The sequence below is a fragment of the Pan troglodytes genome, chromosome 6 (assembly GCF_028858775.2).
Source record: "Pan troglodytes isolate AG18354 chromosome 6, NHGRI_mPanTro3-v2.0_pri, whole genome shotgun sequence".
NCBI classification, from domain to species: domain Eukaryota; kingdom Metazoa; phylum Chordata; class Mammalia; order Primates; family Hominidae; genus Pan; species Pan troglodytes.
In genome coordinates this window covers 29163319-29184486 of record NC_072404.2, presented here as the reverse complement: position 1 = coordinate 29184486, position 21168 = coordinate 29163319, and the positions used below count along the sequence as shown (strand labels likewise).

Here is a 21168-nt window from a genome sequence, read left to right as displayed (position 1 = left end):
AGAATTTAACGTGGAAATTCCTGCCACCTTGTGGCTAAAATAAATCAAAGGTTAATAGTACACATATTTTAGAAAATATTAATACATGTGTTCATTTTAGGCTTAAGTCTTGAATTATTAAAATAAAAATTTGACAAGTTTAAATTTCATTTCATTAGTTTCATTAAAAATGGAAGTATGTGTTTAGTGAATGCACCTTTTCTTGTTCCTCAGAGCGAGGGAGGCTCACCTATTTCCTTCCCTCTTCCAGAGATGTTGACATAAGCCAGTCAAGGACAGACATTACTCATGAGAGGATTTGTCATGTGTGACAAAGAAATAACCCCCTAGAAAATGTGTAGACATTGAGTTCTTATACTTTCTTTTGTTTGGGGTTATTCTGATGTTTATTTTTGTTAGGGAATAGGAATGTTTATTCATACTTTGAAACTATCATTCTGAGGCAGGAGAATTGCTTGAACCTGGGAGGTGGAGGTTGCAGTGAGCCGAGATTGCGCCATTGCACTCCAGCCTGGGCGACAAGAGCAAAACTCCGTCTCAAACCAAAAAAAAAAAAAAAAAAAAAAAAAGAAAGAAACTATCATTGCAGTTCCTTTGTATCATTGTGAAGATCTGTATAAGGTAAATATGGTTATGTTTAGAAGTGTTTGAAGCAACTTGGCCAGTGGCTAAAGGTAAGAAAATTCCCATTTAAACTTTAACAATTATGTAAATAAAAGATTTATTTTGGAAAAAGAAATAAAGCAGTGAGACAAAGGGATTTTTTGCCATTCAGGGATAACCACTGTTAAATTTGCCATAGAGTTTTGTAGACTTTGTCCCATGCATTATAACTTTCAGAATTACAAAGATCATTCTGCAGAGTTTTGTGGGTTTTTCATTCAGTGTATTTATACTGATTCTAATCTCTGTGTAGTGTTGGATCCTCACCAGTTTCCTATCCCGTCTTCTGTTGTGCGTCATCTGGGGTATTTGCCCATACCGTTTTGTTTTGTTTTTAGAACCAATTTAGTCATGAAGCCTTACATTTGGGCTTCATCCATATTTATTGCATTAAGGTACATCCTTAAAATCATATTACCCAGGCTTTCAATAATGATTGCCAAATTGTCAACCTCTTATGCTTGATACAAGGAGATAATTGAATTTATGACTTTTCAATAATGGGTTAAACCTTATTTTGTGAGGACCCTGTATTATATACAGGGTGATATCTGGGAATAAAAAAGAGATTTTTAGACATGGAATTTTATTTATTTTAGTATTATTTTTTGAGACAGGTTCTCATTCTGTTGCCCAGGCAGACTTGGGAGTGCAGTGACACAATCATGGCTTAATGTAGCCTCAACCTCCTGGGCTCAAGCAGTCCTCCCACCTCAGCCTCCCAAGTAGCTGGGACTACAGGCATGTGCCACTACACCCAGCTAATTTTTTTTTTTTTTTTTTGTAGAGGCAGGGTCTCACTATGTTGCCCAGGCTGATCTCAAACTGCGGGGCTCAAGTGATCCTCCCTCCTTGGCCTCCCAGAGTGCTAGAATTAGAGGTGTGAGCTCCTGCACCCAGCCAGGCATGAAATTTTAGAGCTGAAAGGGACCATGAATCTAATCTTTTAGTTTTATAGGGAGATGGCTAATGCCAAAAAGGAAAATGACCTTTGGAGGATAACGTGGTTATTTAATGTTCAAGCTGGACTAGAATTCTGGTCTCTAGTCCATATTCTTTTTCCACTATTCAGATCTGTGTGTGTGGACTCTTGGGTACGTTTAACTTGTCTGGGTCTCATTTCTTCTCCTTTTTTCTTTCTCTTTCCCCCTCTTCCTCAAGTTGAACTATTTATTGTCTCTATTGAGGCCCATTCAGCTCTAAATTGTGATCTACCCCAATGAAAAAAAAATTTTTTTTTTTTTGGAGACAAAGTCTCATTTCATCACCTAGGCTGGGATGCAGTGGGGCAATCTTGGCTCACTGCAACCTCCGCCTCCCAGATTCAATCAATTCTCATGCCTCAGCCTTCCAAGTAGCTGGAATTATAGGCTCACGCCACCATGCCTGGCTAATTTTTGTACTTTTAGTAGAGACAGAGTTTTGTCCTATTGTCCAAGCTGATCTTGAACTCCTGACCTCAAGTGATCCACCCACCTTGGTCTCCCGAAGTGTTGGGATTACAGGCATGAGCCACTGCACCTGGCCCCAGTAAACTTCTTATCAGTACATTTAAATTCTACCAACTGGCAAAATTACTCAGCATCTTCTCAGCGACGCTTAAAATAGCACCAAGAGCAAAGAGTTAAGTAATGATGACAGGATCCTGGTCTGGTGCTGTGGCTCACACTTGTAATCCAAGCACTTTGGGAGGTTGAGGCGGGTAGATCACTTGAGGTCAGGAGTTCGAGACCAGCCTGACCAACATGGTGAAACCCTGTCTCTAGTTAAAAAAAAAAAAAAAAAAAAAAAAATTAGCTGGGTGTGGTGGTACACACCTGTAATCCCAGCTACTTGGGAGGAGGAAGGAGAATTGCTCAAACCAAGGAGGTGGAGTTTGCAGCAGTGAGCCGAGATCGCGTCATTGTGCTCCAGCCTGGGCAAAAAAGTGAGACTCTGTCTCAAAAAAAAAAAAAAAAAAAAAAAAAAAAGACAAAACCAGGCTCCTGAGTAATATACATGTTGGATAAACATCTTTAAGTTCTGTTTAACTGAATACATATGTGTCAAATAATTATGACAGTCGTTCATCTCATGTCTTGCATCTACGGTGGGTTTGGTGAAAATACTAAAAATTTTTTTCCTCATGAACTCAGCAGATCACCGTATGACATAGCTGAATAACAAACTTTGTGCTTAGAAAGGTTCTAGTAGTTGACTTAAATTCAGTATTTTAGGAGCTGCAATCATGAGAAAGCCGCCATTCTGCATGTTAGGTTCCTCCTGTACCTTTTCAGCTGTATCTGAGTGTGGATGGAGCACTGTGGTTTGAGGGGTTAGGAACTCTGCTTAGATGGCAATTAGACAGTCAGGTACACACAGTAGTGGCTGTCTGCATTCTGCCTGGAACAGCCTGAGTTTGGAGCCATTGGGGCCCAGAACGTACACTGGGGACTAGAGCCCCAGGCCACCTGACCTCTTCAGTGAGAGAATCTTTTCCCCACAAAGAAAAGTCTTTTTAAAGCAACACAATAAAAGTTAGAAGTTAGTTTTTGCCAAGTTATAAAGTTGTTTCTTGTGATACATGTGACTATTTAGATGGTTCTAGAATATAGAAGCATCTGGTAACTGACGTGTGTACCTTTTACCCCAGGGAGAATGATATCTGTATATGTCTATCTCACTCAAGAAGAAAGTTATCTACCATTTTTGTAACATTAATGATTTAATTTACTAGTCAAAATATACTTACTCTCTTCTGAAGCTGGCAATACGCCATTTATAATGAAAAAGCCTAGACTACCTTTTATGCCTAGATGTAATTGATGCCTTCAGTGGGTTCAGGTTTCCTGATTTTTTGAAAGAACCTTCAGTGATCTGTTTATTCCCGACTTTAAAAACATTTAAGGCCAGGTGTGGTGGCTCACTCCTGTAATCCCAGCACGTTGGGAGGCCGAGGTGGGTGGATCACCTGAGGTCAAGAGTTCAAGACCAGCCTGGCCAACATAGCAAAACCCATCTCTACTAAAAATACAAAAATTAGCTGAGGGTGGTGGCGTGCGCCTGTAATCCCAGCTACTCATGAGGCCGAGGCAGGAGAATTGCTTGAACCCAGGAGGTGGAGGTTGCAGTGAGCCAAGATCGCACCACTGTGCTCCAGCCTGGGCAACAAGAACGAAAGTCCATTTCAAAAAAAAAAAATAAATAAAGCTGTTTTGAAAGAATCTGTAGTTGGTTGACTCTTCTGCATCTCCAACTTTTTATAACAAATATACACCATAAATATTAAAATATATCAGCTGTTGTCTTCCTTTAGAAATAACCAAAATATTTTAGGTCCCTTAATCCACATTCCCTTAAGAAAAAAAGGGGACAGGAGGAAAGTACAGCGTTAACTTAAGGTTCTGTCATCAAGGCATTGGCAAAATAAGTGTGGCATGTGTCAGCTATCATCCTCTGATGCTTATGAAAAGAATGCCCTCTGACATAGAAATCACACGGAAATATCCCCAAGACATTGTATTTAAAAACAAACCACAGAGCAGTGTACATCACAACCCCAATTATGCTTTTAATGAAGGAACCGAATATGAATACATGTGTTTGTAAACATATAGAAAGGACTGGTCCATTTGTAGAAGTATTGCAGTGAGCAGCAGTTCTGGGAAGGGCCTTGGAGGGTTGGTGATGGTGCCAGAGCAACCTCTTGCTACTTTCTGCATGACTGATCTTTTACAATAAGAGTTCATTCATGTGCCAGAGAAGGTAGGACAGTGATAGAAGACTGAAGTGAGAAACCGAGAATCATTCTGGGCCGGAGAATGTCAGCGAGCCCTCTGTCTGCTTGCCCAGGTCTGCCTTCCAGGTCCTAGCCCTCAGTGACCTTTTTGGTACTAGAACTGTCACCCACTCCACCCCCTTTTTTCTGTTAAAGAATTGAGAGTAGATTTGCAAATAAAGCAGTGTATAAGCCGGAAATGACCACACCAAGCAACTAGAAAGAGACCATTTTATGCCTGTTTTTCTTTCCCACCTGGGGTGAACTCAGGGCCATTGGAACAGAATCTGAGCAAAGAATCTGAGTGACACTGGGAAGTGTGGGGACTTCTTTCTTTTTGTTTTTCATTTTGTTGTGCACTGGGGAGTTAAAAAGGGATGTATTGTTAGGTGTATGTTTATGAAATCTGGGCTATTTCGTCTCTACTAGTTTATTATTTTCCCTTCTGAAAACATAACACACACACACAAAATGAATACAAAACAAAGCAAAACAAACAAACAAAAAACCCCAGAAAATAGAACACAACAATTTGGATGAATATTACAATAAATTAAAAGTTTCCAGATATGAGAAAATATATATCATGTATACTTATATATATTTACATAAAATTTTTAAATAGGCAGAATTAATCTATGGTATTAGAAGTCTGCAAGGGGTAGGGGGGCAGTGACTACCGGAAGCAGGTACTGGTGGGGCTTCTGGGGCCCTGGTGTGTTCTAGTTCTGGATCTGGATGTGTGTGTTCACCTTGTGAAAATTCACTGAGATTTATGCTCAAGATTTGGGCACTTTTCCTTGCATGTTAAAATAAAGATCAAGAATGAAAAAGAGGCTGGGTACAGTAGCTCATGCCTGTAATCCCAGCACTTTGGGAGGCCAATGCAGCAGATCACTTGAGGTCAGGAGCTGAAAACCAGCCTGGCCAACATGGTGAAACCCCATCTCTACTAAAAATACAAAAATTAGCCAAGCATGATGGTGCATGCCTATAATCCCAGTTACTTGGGAGGCTGAGGCACAAGAATCTCTTGAACCCCGGAGGCAGAGGTTGCAGTGAGCCAAGATGGCTCTATTGTGCTCCAGCCTGGGTGACAGAGCAAGACTCTGTCTCCAAAAAAAAAAGAAAAAGAGAGAAACTCTCCCCCAAATAGTGTGGAAGAATGGGCACACTCTTTTTTTGGTTTATCACCACCCCTGCCTCTTTGCTCCAAATCAGATCGTAAACCACAAAGTCAGGGACTGGCTCATAATAGGTACTGAGTGTGATTGGTAGAATTTAATACTCAGAATAGTCTCTTGTAAATGGTTTAGAGATATTTGTCCACTGGTTCTTAAAATGGTTTTAAATACTTCATATTTTAGAGGCTGAAGTGAAGGAGGTATATATTTCTGATGTCTCTTCCACTGTGGTTTGGAAACATTAGCCAAGGCAAGAAGCCCACTTGCTTCTCTCTTGCTGCTTAGCTATTCCTAAACCGTTAATAACCTTATGGGTTAAACTTAACCAACAGTTTGACAAAATGTTTTTTGTTTTTCTATTTTTCATTAGGAGATGGCACATAGGTTCCCTTTGGAAACTTGTGGTCTTTTTCCCCACTGTGCCTGTCTCAAAGGAAAATGTGTGTGGGTGGTGGTGGTGCGGGGTGGGAGAGGGGAGGATTATGTGTGTTGCGGGTTTGCTGCTTGTGCTGGGGCTTCACTCAGAAGTTTAGAGCTAGTAATGCTGAGTAGAAGAGATGGGTGTTGCTTTGCTAAAAGATGTGTCATATAGACTGATTCCTTTTCCCACCCCTGCTCCTTTTCAACTTTCAGAGCACTAGACAAACTGAATGGATTTCAGTTAGAGAATTTCACCTTGAAAGTAGCCTATATCCCTGATGAAATGGCCGCCCAGCAAAACCCCTTGCAGCAGCCCCGAGGTCGCCGGGGGCTTGGGCAGAGGGGCTCCTCAAGGCAGGGGTCTCCAGGATCCGTATCCAAGCAGAAACCATGTGATTTGCCTCTGCGCCTGCTGGTTCCCACCCAATTTGTTGGAGCCATCATAGGAAAAGAAGGTGCCACCATTCGGAACATCACCAAACAGACCCAGTCTAAGTGAGTATGCTGAGTGTGTGGTGGGTGTTCATGAGAATTCCCCTTGCAATCTTAGTAACAGTGTGTCGTTCTGGTACTTGGTGCCCTTCTGAACACAGCCGTGAGGACTCCTTGTACAGTACTTGGGAATGTGTAAAAATCTTGCAGTATCTTGGTGTTCATTTCATATAAATCTGGAGCTAATCCTCATTCTCAAAGAGAACGTCAGATTTTCACACATGAATGGAAAATAAATGATACCTAATCCTCTTCTGGTTGGGGAAGCTCTGGAAGACAGAAAGGCAGCTTCTAGGTTGTCCTCTGTCCCACGCCTTATCCCCCACCTGCCCTCATTGCTTTTGGAAGTAATTTTCTGGGTCCAATCCATTTTATTTGTGGCCTCAATACAGAGATGGTTTTTCAGTCTTGCCTTACTCAAATAAAGAATCGCTCATCTTATTTGTCCGAATTTTTCCTGTGATTAAGCCATGTAATTAGAATGGCTTTTTCTTCTGGATATTTTTTGATGGTTTTAATTGGTGGGGTTTAAGGGATTGGAATATTCCCATTCAAATGTTGGAGCTAATTATCAGGAGCAGAAAGCGGGAACTATTTGTTTTATTCACTACTGTAGCCCCAGGGCCAAGGCCAGGGCCCTGCTACATAGAAGGATCTTTTATTTGTCAAATGCCTAAAATGACTGTATGTGAATTACGTTTGAAGCCTTTCATGTGTATCTAAGATACTTCTCAATTCTCATGCATTATATGTTGTTTTGCTTTAGAAACCATACTGTTGTACAGTATGTGGATATTTTTTGACCCAAAGAAGCTTGGTGACAAACTCTTCCCCCCATACCTAGCTCCGTAACGTGCTACAAGGCACATCCTGTTACTACTGTATTTCCTGAAGAACCTGTGAGTGGGCTGGGAAGAAGAGGTTGTATCCAAAAATACCATTGTGCAAGCCTTGAGCCAGCTACAGAAGTGACAAGATTATTTTTCCTTTTAAATTTAGAAAGGAGAATTCTTTTTTTTCAGTGTGATCCAACGAAATAAGCTTAATCTTTCTCTAAAAGTTAGAACTGCACTGCTGTGTATACTTTATGTGTTTGTTCCAGCAGGCCTAAGAGGACATGCATGTTCATCATAGGCACCATGCCTGCATTGGACTAGCTGACCCATTTCTCATGTAGAACCAAAAAGAACTGTACTGAGTGGTGGTCCATACCCACCTGCTCCCTGCAGTGGCATCTGATCCTGCCTTCCCCTGCTTTGAAGCAGGAGATGTTGGGTGCTGGTTACCTGAATGCAAAATTAATCACCCTGACCTCATCATGTAGGAGTGGGAAAGACAACTGGACCATAACCTAGTCAGTCGGCCTGGCTTTAATCTTAAAATTTAAGGGCTTCTTGCTTCCCTTGATCCACCGTTACCTGCAGAAATTCATTATATGGCTTCCCTTCCTTCTCATGTAGCAGATGAGAATTGTTCCTTTTCGAGCTACTCATTTCCCTGTCAGATGAAAGAGCTGTGACTTAAATTGAACTGTTTGTTTTACTTAAGGCAGGAAGATGGGGATAGGGGAAGGGAAGCAATTTTTGTTATATCCGATGATTCATTTGCAGAGCTCTGCCAGTGGATTTAATTAACTCTTGACATTGAAATTAGTCATTATCAGAACCTCGTTTCTGGAATGGTCTCAGAGGGCCACTCTAATCTCCAAAGCCACATTCCTTTCTCTCAGGGGATCGGAGCTTAGTAATCCTTAGCACAGTGAAAGGGTGAAAATAAACTGCAAAGAGGGATGCTAATGTGTTGCTGGAAGACAGGCATCCCTGAAAGTGACTGGGGATTGAAACAGCAGCCGGGAAGATGACTCCTAAGATTGGGACTGTTATCTAAGACACTATTTTTTTATTAGTTATTTTTAGGTAGCCCTTAATTTGTTTCATGCCCTTATTTTTAGTTTTATCTTTTACTCTTGAGGTAAATCTTCAGGTTTCAACCAAACATTTAGGAAAATGAAAGCCAAATCTTGATTTTATTGGCATGATCAAGTGGTCACTCTCATGGCCATGAGTTATTTAGCCCTTTACTTTAAGTGTTTGAATGGCCAAAGGAACTCAACAAATACTTAATTTTCCCAAAAACACATATTTTTGAGTAGCTAATTTTCTTTCTTGTACTTTTTAAAAAATGGCAGACTTATTTTATATTTAATTCAAAACATATAAATATGTAAATTAAAAAGTTACCATTCGTCTCACCTGGGTAGCTGTTGGTAAGTTGGGGATGTATCTCTATAGGATTTGTTGCCTGTATCTACTAACATGTGTGACTTTAAAAAAGAAATCATGTCATGATGTGAATTGCATTATTTCACTTAAGGACTTTTTACTGTGTTGGTACTTGTAATTTTACCACATTTTCAAAAACATCTGTATGATATGAATATACTGTTATTTAACCATCTCTTCCCGCAATTAGATAATTCTAATTTTCTATCTGTTAGAAACGGAACTTTCCCATGCCAGTGGTTCTCACCCACAAATGATCATCTCTCTGCCCCAACCCCCGTAGACATTTGGCAATGTCTGGAGACATTTTTAGCTGTTAGAGTTGAGAGAGAGGCATGCTACTAGCATCTAGTAGGTACAGGCCAGGGAAGTTAGTAAATTTCCTACAATGCACAAGACACCCCATCCACAACAAAGAATCTGGCCCAAAAAGTCAGTAGTGCCAAGGGTAAGAAACATCACTCTTGGCCCATGTATGAGACTATATCTGTAGATGTTACCAGGAGTAGATGTTACAAGAAATACAGTTCTTGAGTCACAAGGTGCTCAGCGTTTTGCTGACCAGTTTGCTCCTACCAAAAGTGTTGAGTGTGCCTTGTTACCCATCATCTTGCCCATATTTAATTTTTTCTATCTCAATTTTTGCAAGTCTAGAAGAAAATGACATTCTTTTAACTGGCAGACATATAATTACTAGTGAAATTAAACATCATTTTGAGTTTATTGGCCACTTGCTTTTCTTGAAGTAGAATTGCCATCTGTCCAGGTTCCATTCCTATCACTGTTAGTTGCAGACTTTCCTCTATCAAGGAGGCAAAATGTGGGAAGAACCTTGCAAAGGGGAAGCAGATTGGTGAAATCTGCTCATCCAATGAATGAAGAATGATATACTGTGCAGAATAAGCAGTTCAACTTGGCTTATGGGATTCCAACTCCTCTCTTGGCATGCCCTCCAGTTCCTATTTGTTTTAGAGCAGATTGAATCCAGGCTCTTTGTCATGAGACATTTGTTCTGTGGCATCTGAAAGGAAGCTGTAAGCACAAACAGCTTGGGTAGAATGAAAAGATGTCCCCGCTTGGTTGGATTGAGGAAAGAGAAAGGGGAATGTTCCTAGAATTAAAATTTGCCTCTTAAGGCATTAATGGTGACAGCTTATTGAAAGTTTATGCTCTTGAGGGAAGTGAGTCATCTGCTTTGCCCTGAAGCCCTATGACTTTGCATTTGGTAATCTGTGAATACACGCTCACTGCTCTCGTTTTCCTCTCTGCTTGCGCCCACTATCAGAATCGATGTCCACCGTAAAGAAAATGCGGGGGCTGCTGAGAAGTCGATTACTATCCTCTCTACTCCTGAAGGCACCTCTGCGGCTTGTAAGTCTATTCTGGAGATTATGCATAAGGAAGCTCAAGATATAAAATTGTGAGTAAAGAAGATTGTCCTGTGAAAGAGGTTGATATTTGTGCTCTTGTATTTTTGATATCTCTGACACAATTCTTGGGAATTGCCAACAAACAGAGGGAAATGATATCCTGATGAGCTACAGTGGTTGGCACTGTTGATCTGGTTGTGAAGTGTATGTCTTTTAATATTTAAATATTTTCATTCACATTTGAACATAGGCAAGTGGTGATAATGGGGAAGAGAAGTGCAGCTATAGAAGAAGGCAACTTGGGGAACCTAGGACCAGGGGGTATCCTGGATTAACCCAAAACAGGAGCCCCAGATCTTGACTCATCCTTTACTCGGAGCTCATTGGAGCTCCATTCTTGTCCACTGCCTGGCCCCACCTTGGAGCAGCAGGGAGTGTGGAGGTGGGGAAGTGCCTAAGTCTCTTCTAAGGCAAACTGGAGATTTATCTGGGTAATGCAGGCGGGAACTCTAACTATTTCTTCCACAGGAACTTTGAGTGAAGGTTGGGTTCTGTGCCACGTTTAGCGTACAGAACAGCGCTGCACTGAAAGTAGAATCGAGAGTAAGGCACTGGAGTTAGTGTGGGGACCTCATTACCAACCTTAATTTGTAGAGAACTTTAAATATGTTTTAGTAATATTATATGTGGGTGCCATATCATAAGAATGTAATTATTAAAGTAAAAATTTTAAAGAAGAATTATTTTAGTATAGAGAAAAATAGGCCCGGTGGGGCGACTCATGCCTGTAATCCCAGCACTTTGGGAGGCCGAGGCGGGTGGATCATGAGGTCAAGAGATCAAGACCATCCTGGCCAACATGGTGAAACCCCGTCTCTACTGAAAATACAAGAATTAGATGAGCGTGGTGGCATATGCCTGTAGTCCCAGCCACTTGGGAGGCTGAGGCAGGAGAATGGCTTGAACCCGGGAGGCGGAGGTTGCAGTGAGCCGAGATCGCGCCACTGCACTCCTGCCTGGCGCCAGAGGGAGACTCTGTCTCAAAAAAAAAAAAACAGAAAAAAAGAAAAAGGAAAAACCCACCATCTATTAACCACAATGACATTTTAAACAGTTTTATATATATATGACTGGGAAATTCAGAAAGCTACAAAATGAAAAGTGAAAGCTCCCCTTCCTGTTCTTATGCCCTTCCCCCAAAGTGTAACCACTGTTGTTTCTTCTGTTTCCTTCTATAAATTATGCACATATCTCCAGGTGTATATTTGTACTGGATGGCACTGTTTTTTATTTGTACGTTGTGTTCTGGTAGTAGGGGTTTAGGAATATGGTTTTGAGTAAGAGACTCCATCACTGAAGATATTTCCTGAAGTGAATAAAATAAGAACTATTTTAGAAGTTAACTTCTGTATTTTTTCTCCCCTTCTATTCATGCATTGCTAGAATGCTGGCCAATTGTCAGCAAGTTTTAAGCTGTACCTAACACAGTGCTTCCCAGATGGTAGGTAGGAAGTCAATGTTTAATGAGTGAATATTGTCTTTTTACCCAAGAATAGGTTTACTTATTCTAATTTTATGACCACTTTTCTATTTACAGCACAGAAGAGATCCCCTTAAAGATTTTAGCTCATAATAACTTTGTTGGACGTCTTATTGGTAAAGAAGGAAGAAATCTTAAAAAAATTGAGCAAGACACAGACACTAAAATCACGATATCTCCGTGAGTGCTCCTTTGCTTTTGAATAAGAAAACTTTCCAACACTGTAAGCTGCATGTTGTGTATTGGGCTTAGCTTCCCACTTTACAGCTGCTTCAGCTAGCCTGTGCTGCCGTACTTACACATGGTTTCTCAAATACAGCTTGCTGCCTGTTAGGTTTCTGACCCGTATTGAAAGCATTATCTGCTTCTGGCAGGAGGAACCAAATGCTTTACATTCATGTTTTCTAAAGCAGTCTTAACTATGTTTTATGACATTTATTCCCAAAGTTGGAATATATAACCCAGTTTATTATCCATTGTCGTGTAACGCATTATCCCAACATTTGACAGCTTAACACAATGTGAACATTAATTGCTCAGCTAGTTTTTGTGGGTTAGGAATGCAGGAGCAGCTTAGCTGGGTGGTTCTGGCTTGGGGTCTCACAATGCTGCTGACAAGTTGATGCTGGCTGTTGGCAGAAGGCCTCAGTTCCTCCCACATGGGCTTCTCCACAGAGCTGCTTGAGTGTTCTCAAGACATGGCAGCTGTCAAGATGGAAACTGCAATGTCTTTTATGACATAGCCTCAGAAGTTATACTCTATCATTTTTCTAATGTTGTTTACACAAGTCAGCCCTATTCGGTATGTATGTGTGGGACTACAGATAACTGGGTGACAGGAATCACCTTGGAGGCAGGCTACCACACTTAGAATCTGTGGATGCTCTGAAATTACGTGGAAAGGTTTTTCTGAGGATGGCCATTCTTAGTTTCACTCAGAGTACTCAAAAAGGTGGGAAAAGATTGATGAACTGAGGAAGAGTGGTAGGGGAAAGACTGCACGGTGTTTGTGTACAAGGAGTTTTCAAAGGAGGTAGTAAGGAAGCAGGAAACTTCTGTTTGGTTGTAAAGAAAGGGGGAAAAAACCCCACAAAGTGGTAAATTCAATAAGTAATACTACTTTGTCTTAAATTTACCCCCAGAAAGGGGAGAGTTTTAAAAGAAAAAAATCTCAAAAGTTATTCTAGAAGCAGCTATTTTTAAAACTGTAATACAAAATGCTTGGCAGGGCCAGGTTGAGACTGAATTAGAATTATAGACTTCTTTTTAAAGTAGTCTAAGAGAAATAGTCTTCATTATACAAATGTTTACATTTTTAACAAGTTTGAGGAAAATGTTAAGGAATAACTTCCCATTCATCTGGCTGAAGGTTAGCCTGTGACATTATACTAGTAGTGAAAATGAGAACTTCAGGAAGATGAAGGAGATTTGTACCAATAATCCATATCCTCTCAATTTATGTACTTAGTTCTGTTTTCCATGGCACATGTCTCCCATTGCTTTTCCTCTCAAGGCTGTTGACCAGCATAGGCTTAGGTGTTTTCAGGTATGATATTCAGTGGCTTTTGAAGGTTCAGCAGGACCTAGGTCCCGCAGGGAGTTTCTGAATATTGCTGCCACTATCTAACGTTTTTGTTATCTAAATGGCCATCGGTGAACCATTTTAAATTTTAGTCAAGATGGATTGATATTCCTCCAGCCTACTTCAATCTAAATTCTAAAAAAACTGGTAAAAACTAAGTTTAGACACAGGAATTCTGGCTTGTGTTTTTGGAATATTTCCATGCTTTCTCCTTGCTTGGTGACCCAGAAAATGCAATTGCACGAGAATGCCAATTATGCCTAGAATTGGTTAATACAGACTAGGAACATACTTATGAAAGGTTATGTACTTAGGGTATTTGGTTTCCTCAAAAACTATACATCTTTCCAGTCATTTTTTAATTCACTGTTCAATTGTGAAAATGGTTCAACTTTAAGCGGTTGAGAAGTAAGCTTTATTTAAAATATGGACTTGATTGAACTATATGTACCCAGTAATCTTTAGTTGAGAAAATGGGAGGGCAAATATTTTCTTCTCTCTTGCAGCTTTACAGTTTTGGATTTACGTCTTTTGGGGCTTACTCATTTCCCATCATGTTTTACCACCCACTTTTACATAGTACCAGGCTCCACAGTTTGTTTTTAATTGCCATCTGTGGCTGAATTATTAGCTGTCTTCCTCCAATTTTCATTCTTTTTCTTTCCCTTCTTTTTCATTCTGCAGATTGCAGGAATTGACGCTGTATAATCCAGAACGCACTATTACAGTTAAAGGCAATGTTGAGACATGTGCCAAAGCTGAGGAGGAGATCATGAAGAAAATCAGGGAGTCTTATGAAAATGATATTGCTTCTATGAATGTTAGTTTTGTTATGAAGGGCATGTCTTTATTTTAACAAACAGTTTAAACAATGTTTTTAACTGCATTAATATTGAATTCTTTTGTGGCATTATCACTAGAAGTAGTTCTAGTTGATTTTTAGCACCTCAGCAAGTACCCTGGGATAGTAGGGAAGATACTGGCTTTGACATTAAGCTTCGCTGTCTCTGCGACTTTAGCAAATTATTTAGTCTTTGAGCCTTAGCTTCCTTCTGTCTGAAGTAAGGCTAGTGTCTACCTACAAAGGTTAATATAGTACCTCTCTTACGACGTTAATTTGAGAGAGTTTAATATAGAAGAAATGTTACATGAACTGGATTTGAATCACAGCTGAACCATTTATGAGCTGCAGCTCTCTTATATGATTTACTCAGTCTCTCTGAGCCTCAGTTTACTCATCTGTAAAATGGGACTACTGCCTACCTTGCATTCTTATTAGGATTACAATAGATATAATGCATATAAAAGTTAATGTTAAGATTACAGGTTTAAAACTTGGTTACCCATATAAACCTTGGAGATACAAGAATTTCAATTGATAAAACAATCTGTGTAGTGCATCTGAGGCTATTAAAGCAAATTGCTGACATTCCTTAATCAGTGAAATGGTGCTGAAAATGGAATACTTCAAAAGCCTGTCGTAAATTTTAAAGTAAATGACTTTAAAAAATAATTTTTTTTCAATTGGGCCAGTCATCTGAAACACAAAACCTGAGACGAGGGAAATGTGCAAATACTGCGTTTGTGAGAAGAGCCTAGAATGCTAGCCATTTTACACCCCACGTGACTTCTTGCCAACCTGCTTCAATTCTCACTGCTTGGCTCCAAATGTTCTGGAATCAACTGGGATTAAATCTAACCCCCTTAGGCCTTTTAAAAAGATTTTCAAGTACACTCAAATCTCCCTTCCACCATCTACCTTACATCCTCAACCCTTATAAAACTAAACAAATTAAAATACCCTTTCTGGCTCCTATATCCATTCCAATGATATGTTTACTTGCAGTAGTTACATGGGGATGGGTCCTGATTTCCAGAGGGCTCAACTTTGAGGCCTGTAGACCCATGGTTGCTAAGTTTTACCCAGCAAGTAAAGATCTCTTCATAGCTGGTTTGCTTTTCAATGAACCAATCTTACTTGATTACCTCTTCAACTCTGATACATTGCTTTTTGTCTATATTTAGTTTGCCCACAGCACGCAGAATACGGTTTTGTCTAAGTCCTGTGGGCTAGTCATAAGGGAAAGGAAAGCTTCCCTTGAGATATCTTAATGCAGCTGTGGACCAAGGAGGGGGCAAACCAGCACACAGATTTTAAAATACCAAGGGATATAAACAGATGTAAACGATGTACTCAAGTAGAGTCCCATGGAACATCTGCTTTGAGTTATACAATCATTTCTTTATTAGATGAGATCAGTTTGAATACTGTCACTTAAAAATGCTCACTTTCCCTTGATTCTTTTAACTGTCAAATTAAGGGGCCTTTTTACTGTTGCAGCTTCAAGCACATTTAATTCCTGGATTAAATCTGAACGCCTTGGGTCTGTTCCCACCCACTTCAGGGATGCCACCTCCCACCTCAGGGCCCCCTTCAGCCATGACTCCTCCCTACCCGCAGTTTGAGGTAAGATAACTGGCCTTGGCTTTCTTTGTGATTGGGCAAAATCTTAATGTAAACCTAGTCCCCGCGTGATCATCTGTTTAGATGCCAACATATGCTCTCCAGTTCTTGCTAATGGAGCCTTCTTATTTGGCCCTTTGTGGAGTAGACATGGGATTATTTTGCAGTTTTTGGATAGCGGGGTTGTCAACATGTGTTTTCAAATATCACAACAAAAGTTTGGGACTTTGAGGTGGCAGGGGAAGAAACTTAGTAATTGTTTTTCTTATTAAAAAAAATTTTTTTTTCTTTTTTCTTTTTTCTTTTTTTTTATTCTAAGTTCTCGGATACATGTGCAGAATGTGCAGGTTTGTTACATAGGTATACATGTGCCATGGTGGTTATTTAAAAGTTTTTGGAGACACAGTCCCACTCTTTCGCCCAGGCTGGAATGCAGTGGTACAATCTTGACTCACTGCAACCTTCACCTCCCGGGTTCAAATGATTCTCATGCCTCAGCCTCCTGAGTAACTGGGATTACAGGTGTGTGCCACACCACACCCGGCTACTTTTTTTGTATTTTTAGTAGAGACAGGGTTTCGCCATGTTGTTCAGGCTGATCTCAAACTCCTGGCCTCCAGTGGTCTGCCTGCCTCGGCCTCTCAAAGTGCTGGGGTTATAGGCGTCAGCTATTACCTGGCCAGTAATTATTAAATACTAAAGGAAAAGATTTTTAAAAGGCTTCTTTCATCTTTGTCACCTGAAGTCAATGGCTTTGAAAGGTCAGGAGTGACTCTGTGTGTTTTCCATGTTGAGTGTACTTTTTTAAACCAAAGAGATAAGATAGTTTTGTGCACAATTATATTGTGTGTGTGCGTGCATACATTAAGCAGCTGTTTATTTTGTAAAGAGGTAGGTTATATAAGAAATAAATCTTAGGCCAAGTGCCATGGCTCACACCTGTAATCCCAGCACTTTGGGAGGCCGAGGCGGGAGGATCACCCGAGGTCAGGAGTTTAAGACCAGCCTGGCCAACATGGTGAAACCCCATCTCTACTAAAAATACAAAAAATTAGCCGGAGTGGTGGCAGGTGCCTGTAATCCCAGCTACTTGGGAGGCTGAGGCAGGAGAATCGCTTGAACCCAGGAGGCAGAGGTGGTAGTGAGCCGAGATTGCGCCATTGCACTCCAGCCTGGGCGACAGAGCGAAACTCTGTCTGGAAAAAAAAAAAAAAAAAGAAAAAGAAACAGAAAGAAATATTTTATACTTGCTTTTTAAGAATAGCAGTTTCCCTGAGGTCAGAAATAGGAGACTAGTGATGGTATGAAAATAATCGCAGCACAGCAGACACCTGATGGAATAAATTATTTTGAAAGTAGTTAATAATTCAGTTGCATTATCGATAATCGGAGGTATTCATGTGACATTCTAGGATCTTCCTTCATGAATTTGTTTTGACATCTCTCCCTTTTTGTTTGGCTCACTTACTTAATATTAATATTTTGAGTGATACCTCTTACACCAATTTAGGGAAATGTCCAGGTGGAATAGGTTGGTGATTCCACTGTATTACTACCTAGAATAAATATGTAGAGTAAAATGACATTGAAATTGTACAGAAAATACAGATGGCTCAGATTGTCCCCCTTTTATCCTTTTAAAAATGAAAATTTCCTTTTCCTGTCCTTGAACCCACCAAACTGATTGGGGTTCTAAGCAGTTGCCCTCCTGCCGTGTGTGTTTCTGCCTTTACTGTCAGCAGCATCTTGTCTCCCCTGCAATTCACCTGCCATTTCTAGTATGTTTTGGCCTGGAAATCATGTAACAGAATGATAGCCATCAAAATTTCAGCTACAAGTGAAGTGTGCATAGATTCATTACGCGCCCCCTGAAGTGGCTGGCATGTTTTTACCTTGATGCTAAAGGGGACTGGTAGAAAGAACCCTGGAGTCAGAGCCCAGGTCTGGCCCACTGCCTCTGACACAATTTTGTGTCACTGAAGGTCAGACTCCTTGGCTCTGGATTTGTTTTCTCACCTGTATAATAAAAAAAAAACTGAACTATAAGAATTGTGTCTAAAGCCTTTAAGGTCACACATTTCTAGTTTCTATAGAATTAAATAATATGAAAGGTTTAAGGAGGAATAGGGGAGAATGAGCCTAAAATAGGAATCTGAGAGTACATCTAGGGACTTAACTTTGAACATGTCCACTAGTTTATGTGTGTGTCATAGGATTGGTTTAGGGCAGGTGTGTCCCCAACACTTCTGTATAAAATGACACTTACTAAAAGGTACAATGAGCTGATCATGTGACGTAACTCTGTGCTAGGAAAGCTCGCATCTAACCCACATTTCTGCTGGTTCCCCTAAATTAGCTTTCTCTCTGGGTGGGTTGCTTAACCTCTCTGTTTCATTCCCAGTTTGTAAACTGAGGTGTCCCTTTAACTCTTTTTTTCTCTCTATACTGGTGACATGTTCCAATCAACAAAGCTTTTCACATTACAAGTGATCACAGAATAGAACATTCTTGGACATCAGTCTTTTCCACTTACATGGATGCTTCAGTAGCCAAAATTCCTAGAGTGAACTTGGAGGTAACTATTTTTAAAATATATAGATAAGACTGCATATTCTCTGGATTTAGTCATTTTTCTGACTTATGGTATAGTTCTGTGTATCAGGTTCCTATGTTAGAAAAATTAAGAATGCTTTGAGAGAAGTGAGATCATATTAAGAACTTATATTTCTCCAGCACTTCTACAGTTTTAAACGTCTGAATGACTTAAATCAGTGGCAGTTTTGTTTTAAGAATGGGAGGAGGAGGTCGGTGATGTTTACTTAAATAAAAGTTGAGCCAAGAGTAAATGTAAGGAAGATGTCACTGGAATGGGTCATCTTGCTTCTCCTGTCATTTAAGCTAAATCAAATAGGTGCAATTAGAAGGAGCAAATGAGAACAGAAGTTGCAGAAGCTGCCAACAGTAAAAACACTGCCACAGGGCAAGAGCTGCAAAGATGTAACAGTCTGGTGGTTTCAAGGACAGGCAAAGGAAATTCGCATTCTTAAAGGAATACAACAACATGGACAGTCTTAACAATCTGTGTTCTTTGCAGAATTCCAGCGGATATTTTATTCTACATGTGTTCCAGGCAGTGATACAATGGAGTTCTCAACTTTATAACTGAATATTTTCCTAAATCATTTACCTAAATCATATATTTCCCTAAATCATATATTACTGTTTTTATTTCTTATTTTACATTGATTGACAATCTGTAAAGTTCAGCATTAATTATTCCCTGCCTTAAAGGGAAAAAAATGTTTTTCCCATAATTAAATTATAATTATCCCAGACAATTTGAATGAAAATCCCTGGGGGTAGGGGTGACGCAAAGGTATCAATTTTGAAAGCTCCCGAGATGACTCCAATGTGTAGCCAAGGCTAACAACAACTGTTTGATTAGTTAAGAACTTGTGTCCCACTTAAATAAATAAAAATCTCAGTGGGAGCAGGTGGAAGCTCAGAAATGTGTAGTTTTATAAAGGTCATCAGGAGTTTTATGCTACCCGTTTATTGTCAGGAACTGTTCTTTTCAAGAGATGGGGACTCACTATGTTGCCCAGGCCGGACTTGAACTCCTGGGTGCAAGTGATCCTTCCACCTCCAACTCTCAAGTAGCTGGGACTACAGGCACACACCATCACGCCCAGCTAAGAACTTCTGTTCTACAAAGAATGTTTACTAGTCTCTGGAGGGGCGCTTCAATGTTGAAAAGAACATTTTCTATCAGTACCAATTGCGAGGGAGAAAAAGTTCAGGATAAGCACAAATACATACTAGTTGTGTATATCCCTTTTTCTACCTTGTTCTATGCTTTGAAGAGTGAAAAAAAACTCACCTCTTTCTCTCTGGACCACCTGCCATCCCAACTCGTAGGAAATATCATGCCAAAAACCTCTGTGGGATGTTGCCGTTATGTCTGTTTTTACCCTTCTAACTCTATTTTGGCATACTACATGTATCAGGATTAGGTTTGGGTATGTATTGTTACTAGAAAAAAAAATGGCTTAAATTCGTTTTCCTTTTTCATGAGAAGAGTTCAAGGGTAGACAATCCAAGGCTGGAAGTGGTTCCACCATATCCTTCAGGACTGGTGCTTCTATCTGCCTTGTGTGCCATTCCCTGGCCCAGGATAACTGCTCAAGCTCCAACTATTGGGTCTGTTTCCAGCCAACAAGAAGGATAAAGGATTGCTGGGTGTGGTGACAGACACCTGTAGTCCCAGCTACTGGGGAGGCGGAGGTGGGAGGATTGCTTGAGCCCAGGAATTTCAGTCCAGCCTGGGCAACGTGGTGAGACCTCATTTCAAACTGAAAAAAGGATAAAGGATCAAAATTGGCAGCATCCTTATTTAAGGACACTGCCTGAGGATAGCTTTTCATACTTCTGTTTGCTTCATGTTGGCCAGAACATACCACTGGCTGTGTCTAGCTGCAAGAGAAGCTGGGAGACAATCCCTGTGTGGGGGCAGCAATGTGCCCATTAAACACAGGATCTGTTACTAAAGGAAAATACATGTTGGGGACAGCTATTTGTCTGCTTCACTGGATTTGGCACTATTGCCTGTTAAAGGAGCCTCCCAGAGCCTGGAAGAGAGGAAGCAAGCTTTTAAGTTCTCTCAAAAAGCAGAATCTAAATTCTGGAGGAGAAAATTCCATATTCCAGATTCCCATTCCTGTGGTTATTTTCATCTAAAGAGAAAACACCATTATTCAGAAAATCATATTGTCCCTGGATACAATTAGAGTAAATTCTACTTTCAAACAGCTGCCAGGCAATTTTCTGGCTTAATGTTCAGGGGAACAATTCTTTAACAAGTGTTGTTTGAGTATATAACTTCAAGTTGCAGGGGGTGGGGGGTGGTTGCAAGTACTCAGTTGGAATAGCTTTGCCTTCACTATTTTTAGACTTTGTTCTTTTTCTAAACCAAAATCACTAATACTTAACTATTTTGTGTACCTAGTGGTCACCACTTTTTGAAATACAAATAAACTATTGTTTTTAAAGGCAGTAAATTTCCCAAAGCTTTACCAGTTTCTTTGCTTATCATTGCTTCTTTTTTTTTTTTCTTTTGGAGACAGAGTCTTGCCCTGTCACCCAGGGTGGAGTGTGGTGGCGCAATCTCGGTTCCCTGCAAACTCCGCATCCTGGGTTCAAGTGATTCTCATACCTCAGCCTCCCGAGTAGCTGGGATTACAAGTGCGCAGCACCATGCCTGGTTAATTTTTGTATTTTTAGTAGAGACAGGGTTTTACCATGTTTGCCAGGCTGGTCTCGAATTCCTGACCTCAAGTGATCCACCCATCTCGGCCTCCCAAAGTGCTGGGATTACAGACGTGAGCCACTGCAGCCAGCCTATTCTTTAGCAAGAA

General features: G+C 40.3%; 1 protein-coding gene across 6 annotated transcripts in view; it reads left to right on the top strand.

Moving 5' to 3' along the window:
• Window positions 1-21168, top strand: part of IGF2BP3 (insulin like growth factor 2 mRNA binding protein 3) — a 153724-nt gene that overhangs the window by 106112 nt on the left and 26444 nt on the right. For all 6 annotated transcript variants that reach the window (XM_001157593.7, XM_016957164.4, XM_063814126.1 and 3 more), the window contains 5 exons: window positions 6238-6519; window positions 10084-10218; window positions 11766-11888; window positions 13975-14110; window positions 15632-15757. In XM_001157593.7, coding sequence (XP_001157593.1) covers window positions 6238-6519; window positions 10084-10218; window positions 11766-11888; window positions 13975-14110; window positions 15632-15757 — 802 coding nt within the window. The remainder of the gene's footprint in view (window positions 1-6237; window positions 6520-10083; window positions 10219-11765; window positions 11889-13974; window positions 14111-15631; window positions 15758-21168) is intronic.